Here is a 5,198-nt window from a genome sequence, read left to right as displayed (position 1 = left end):
GAGGGGAGGGGGAGGGCAGGGTTCTGGGCTACCACTGATGCTGCCTTTAGCTCTGGCCTGTGACTTGAGCAAGCTATTTGCTTCAACCCCCCTTGGATCTCAATGTCCTTACCTGTAAACTGTGAAGGGGCCATTTAACTAGTCCCATTGTTTCCTGTTTTAAAAAAAATTCAGCAGCTAAATCCTCCTTTGTGCAAACAAATCACCAGCCAAAGACAGGGCTCTTGGGGGTGACAGCCGCCGGGGGCCATGCACGCCTGTGCACACCACGCAGCATCACACACAGGTTCCCACGGAGATCTGGACTCTGCCTCGAATCCCCGTGACCATCCAGTTCCGAACTGGAGAGGGCTGTGCCCTGTGGTCAAGGGCGCAGCCCCCAGCCTCTCTGCCAGGGTTGAGGCCCAGTTTGCCACTTGAGTGCGATGCTTTACCTGCCTTACACACCTCCCCTCACCTCCTTTCCTCCCTCTTCAGGTGGGGAGCAACATCCCCAGGGGGCGGCTCTGAGGACTCAGTGAACCCCCTGGGGAGCGTGTAAAGCCACTGCATCAACTAAAATGTTCCTGCAGGAGGCAGCCCCCTAGCTGTGCCTGAGCCTCGCCCCACGCACGCGGGGGTCCCTGCATTTCATTTGCACCGTTATCTGGCCGAAAGCCTCCCAGACCCCCCGGCACGCCCAGAAGCGTGCCCTCTTCCACCTGGTGACTTATTCCTGGAGATGGGGTGATTGCTCAGCGTGTTGGAGCCCTCCCTCAGTCCTGACTCCCCCGGCCGCCACGAGGGAGAGCTGACTCCAGAAGCCGTGGCCATTCCACAGAGGATGGGGAAGAGGCCCCCATGCCCTGCGTGGGCTGGGGTGGGTGCTGCTGGGTTCATCGCCCCGCCCATAGGGTCAGCGCGTGTGACCCTCTGTCCTGCATTTCTCTCGAGTGACTCCCCGTTCTCCAGGCAAGAGCTCCTAGTCTCAGGAAGGCCAATCTACTCCAGCGGCACTGGAGGGCTCTGGCCAGTGCTCTACTCGTTGGGTGTTGGGTGTCCGCTAGGGCTTCTCATGACCAATGAGCCCCTATTGCTATTGCTGCTTCTGAACTGGAGCTGGGGGCAAGGCAGGGGGCTCTCCTGGAGCCATCGAGTCAGCAGCCGGGGGTGCAGGCAGAAATAGATCTCTGCTTCTAGAAGACTTCACCTTCCGGCTGGGGACAAAGTCAACCCTTGACCTAGATAGATGCTCAGAGTTCTTAGATCCCCCCCCACAAGCGGGGCCAGGACCCCATGCTAAGCGCTCAGGCCTGTGTGATCCTCTGGGTCACCCTGGGAGCAGGCACTGCTGCTACTTCTCATCTACAGATGAAGAAACGGAGCCTCAGAGAGGAAATGGCTTGCAGAGCCCACGCCAGGGTCTACGTCAGAATTTGAGTCCAGATATTTCTGGCTTCAGACGTGCCGGCTTCAGGGCACCCAGGGGAAGAAGGGTTTGGACTTTGGCTGAGGAGCGCTGAGGCTCTGAGCGCTGAGGGGAGAAGTGGTAGCGCCCCAGGGAGCAGCAGCCTGCCTGGGTGGTGGCCAGGAGCTCGACCGCACACCCAGCACCTGCCTTGCACGGCAGCACCTCGTATGCCATGGCGAGCGCATTCCCCCCTGGGGCCCTGGTGGGATGCCCTGATGCCAGAAGCCAGTTGGACGCAGGCCTGGGCCTGTTAAGCAATTTTGTAGAAGATCCAGTGGCCAGCGGAGGGGAAGTGATGTGACAGGTCACATGGAGAGTGACTGGCCGGGGCAGGTGAGCCGCGACTGAGACTGGCTGTCTGCTGCCCAACCGCTGCTGCCTCCGCTGGCTGAGTTGAGCGGAGCTGACCAGGCTGCCGCTCGGCTGCAGGGCTGTGACAGGGAGCGAGAGGGAGGCCGAGAGGGAGGCCGGTCCGCCTTCCCCTCTCCCGAAGCCAGCTTGGGACCAGATAGGGCCTTCCCCTGTGGAGCTGCCCTGCTCCCAGGCCGCCCCCTGCCCCCAGGAGAGCTGCCTAGCCCTAGCCCCCTTCAGAGGGGCACTTGGCAGGCCTGGAAGAGACACACAGAATCTGCTCTGAGACAGACAAACAGACGTGTCACTGATGCAAATCTCATTCGTGGAAAGGCATCATCAAAACCCACACCGCTGTCCGGGAGAGAGAGCGCCCAGAGCACGCACACAGCAAGCGCCCGCAGGGCGCGCGGCCAAGGGCCCACACGGGGCTTGCACAGACGGCACAGGCCAGGTGTTGCCGGCACGTGTGTGCAGATGTCCACAGACACTTGTAGCCACACTGGCCGTGAGCAAGACAAACAGCACCCCAGAGCCCCCAAAGAACACAGACACGCTCAGTGCATGAACACAACTGAAAGAGGCCCAGAACACACACACAGATGAATTCTTGTATGCAGATGGAGCCCCAGGGGTACAGGTGTGCCTCACGGTACATGCCACCCCCCCACCACACGGAAACGCACACACACACTCCCAGAGGAAGCCACAATCACACACGCAACACACTGCCCAGCGGGAGTCTCAGTTTGTCTAAGTGGGGCGTGCCCATCCCGGAAAGTCCCAAAGACACCCCCAAATGCAGTGGTGCTGTCACCCGCCATCCTTGGGGACCTATTTTCCCTATTTTCCATCTCTTGGGACCTGCGCCCAAAGGGTTCTAGAAGAAGCCATGCAGAAGGGGCCATGTTGTGCTCAGTTCCCGGAGCTCCCGTCATTTCCCGTTCCCGGGACGGGCTGAGCGGGAACAGCTTTGGGGAACCAGGATCCGGAGGGCCCGGCGAGTCCTCAGGACCTACTTGTGCTGGAGATTTCCCCTTGCAGGTTTCCCCTCGCCCATCTCGCCTCTGGCCATACTACCTGGGCATATTTGCTTTACCTGGCAACCCCTGTGCCAGTCTATGGCCCAACCTACCCTTTTCTTAAGTGCCCCCAGCTCAAAGTTGACTGGTAGGGATCCGCTGCCATCCCTGGGCCTATCTGCCCCCCACCTGACACACCTGGCACACCTGCACCACCTACCATTGCCCATCGTCAACACCTGCACATTTTCAAACTCCAGGGTGGTGTAGGCTGGGTCCAGCGCAGCACTGTAGTCAGCCATGTCCATGTCGACGAGGGTTTTGGAGAGGCGCATCCTCTCCTCCACACCTCGGTCTCTTGGCCTGCCCAGGATGCCCACCCCAAGCTTTCGGGCTGAGCCCCGGCCCCCGCCCTCAGCCCTCCCACTGCCTCCTCCTGGCGCCCTCTCTGCCTGCCCGCCACCGTCCTCTGGGAGGATCTGCCGGGAGCCCGATCTAGCCTCTGTGCAGGGTGGAGGCCCAGGCTGGGAGGGGTGGGGGTTAATGGTTAATCATATCCTCACTGTTGGTTAGCCTGGGCGGGGCTGCAGGGATTTGGCTGTTTGCTGGCTTCTGTCGGGCGGGCACCGGGGTGCTGTTACAACCTTCGGGGCCCTCGCTCACCAACATTCAGTTCCCGAAGGAGCACTAGGCACCAGCGTTCGTGGGAGCCCTGACTCGGTCACCTCTGCCCAATGAGCCCAGAGAGGGCTCCCATTTAACCACTTCCCCCAACCATTGACTTCCACCTTCGATGCTTTGGGAAAGATAAAGCTGTCTCGGATTAGAAATCTAAATCCCAGGCCCCGACTCCAATCTTTTGGACTCTCCTTCTGGAGTCTCCCTCTGGCTTGCCATCTCCCCTGGGAGCAGGAAGGAATGGAGGTTAGGGGGCCCCAGATCCACCTCTGGCTGCTTCCCGTGGCCCCACCCCACCCCCCATTCCTAGGCTACCATCAGTGGCCCCAGGACCCAGCTGCTCAGGCCCAGGCAGACCATTTCCCAGTTCCCCATCACCTCCTCCTCCTCCCTCCCCCACTCCACCTCAGAATAGGCGGAGACCAGGCTTAGAGTCCCTCAGACCTGGGTTTACATTCAGGCGCCTGCCACCCACTAATTGTGACTTTGGGTAAATGATTCTCCTCGCTGAGCCTCAGTTTCCTCCTCTGTAAAATGCACAATCTGGCCTCAAAGAGTGGCTTGAGTATTCAAAGCCCACAAGCTTCCATCCTTACCCCACCCAGCCCACCCTGCTTCCTGTCCGTCTGCTCCGGGCAGCTCAGAGCACTGGGAGGTTCCGAACTGGGTTTAGGCTTTGCCGTTGCCATCTGGAAATGCACCGTGATTTCCCAACATGGGGACCCCTTTTCCCTTTCACCTGGGCCTGGACATGCCGCCAGCCCTGCGCCACTCCAGCCCATGAGGCCCTCTCTTTCAATCACACCCTCGAGCTTCATTGCCCTCTGCTTCCAAAAGCCCCTCTAGCTGGGGGGGGTAAAGCTGGCCTGTGGGAGATGGGCAGGGGAGGGCCTGGGCTCTGGAGGCCTGGCAGGGCCTTCCTCAGTGGGAGGCATCTGGGGACACCCGTGTGCAAGAGTGCGAATGATGGCGAGAGCGGATGGATTAGTGGCAGTGAATGAACGGGTGGGTGAGTGAGTGGATAATCGGGGGAGTAAAGGAATGAGTGGGCAGAGTGGGGTGCGTGTTGGAGGCTGCTGCAGGCATCCTCCGCATTCTCTTCCCATTGTTCAAAGCCTTTCTCTGCCCTGCTTAGCTTCCCCTCCATCTTCTCCCTGGAGCTGAGATAAAGGTGCCGGGGGAGCACCTTGTTCTGGAGGAGTAAAGGGGTGGCAGGGGGCTTGGGCTTGGGAGCCCAAACTTTCACACTGTTCACACACAACTTTGTTTATGTCCCCTGGCTCCCAGGGCTGCAGATCCTGCGTCTACAAAATGGAGGTACATCCAGACCCAGTTAGTTCTTTGTGGGCCAGAACAAGACCCGAAGGGAAGGAGGGAAAGAGAACCCCAACGCGGGGCTGGGAGGTGCCCAGAGGAGCTGGAGGGGCAGCTGTGGGGAGCCCAGCCCTTCTGGCCCCTGAGACAGGCCACACACAGCTCCTCCTCTTCCAACCCGGCCCACACGGCCACACAGCAGGTCCTGGGGAACATATGGCCAGCAGGTCGCAGGGTAACTGACCACAGAAAGAAAAAGGCTTCAGTCTTGAGGGATGGCAGCTTAGATTGGATTAATTGAGGTCTACGTTCAACGAGTGCTGGCCAAGCCAGGCCACATGCGTGAGCTGTTAATATAGAGGCGCACGCAGTCAGGTGAACCC

The 5,198-nt window shown here is 59.9% G+C and overlaps 1 protein-coding gene across 1 annotated transcript in view; it reads right to left on the bottom strand.

Annotated features, from left to right (window-relative positions):
* Window positions 1-3,158, bottom strand: part of HNF4A (hepatocyte nuclear factor 4, alpha) — a 20,547-nt gene extending 17,389 nt beyond the window's left edge. Inside the window, exons 1-2 of the mRNA XM_004687019.2 lie at window positions 3,044-3,158; window positions 1,821-1,881 (exon numbers count right to left, since the gene is read on the bottom strand). Coding sequence (XP_004687076.1) covers window positions 1,821-1,881; window positions 3,044-3,158 — 176 coding nt within the window. The remainder of the gene's footprint in view (window positions 1-1,820; window positions 1,882-3,043) is intronic.
* Between the last annotated feature and the right edge of the window lie 2,040 nt (window positions 3,159-5,198).

Source organism: Condylura cristata, unplaced genomic scaffold (genome assembly GCF_000260355.1).
Source record: "Condylura cristata isolate star-nosed mole 26May11 unplaced genomic scaffold, ConCri1.0 scaffold00022, whole genome shotgun sequence".
Lineage (NCBI taxonomy): Eukaryota > Metazoa > Chordata > Mammalia > Eulipotyphla > Talpidae > Condylura > Condylura cristata.
This window is presented reverse-complemented; position numbering and strand designations above follow the sequence as displayed.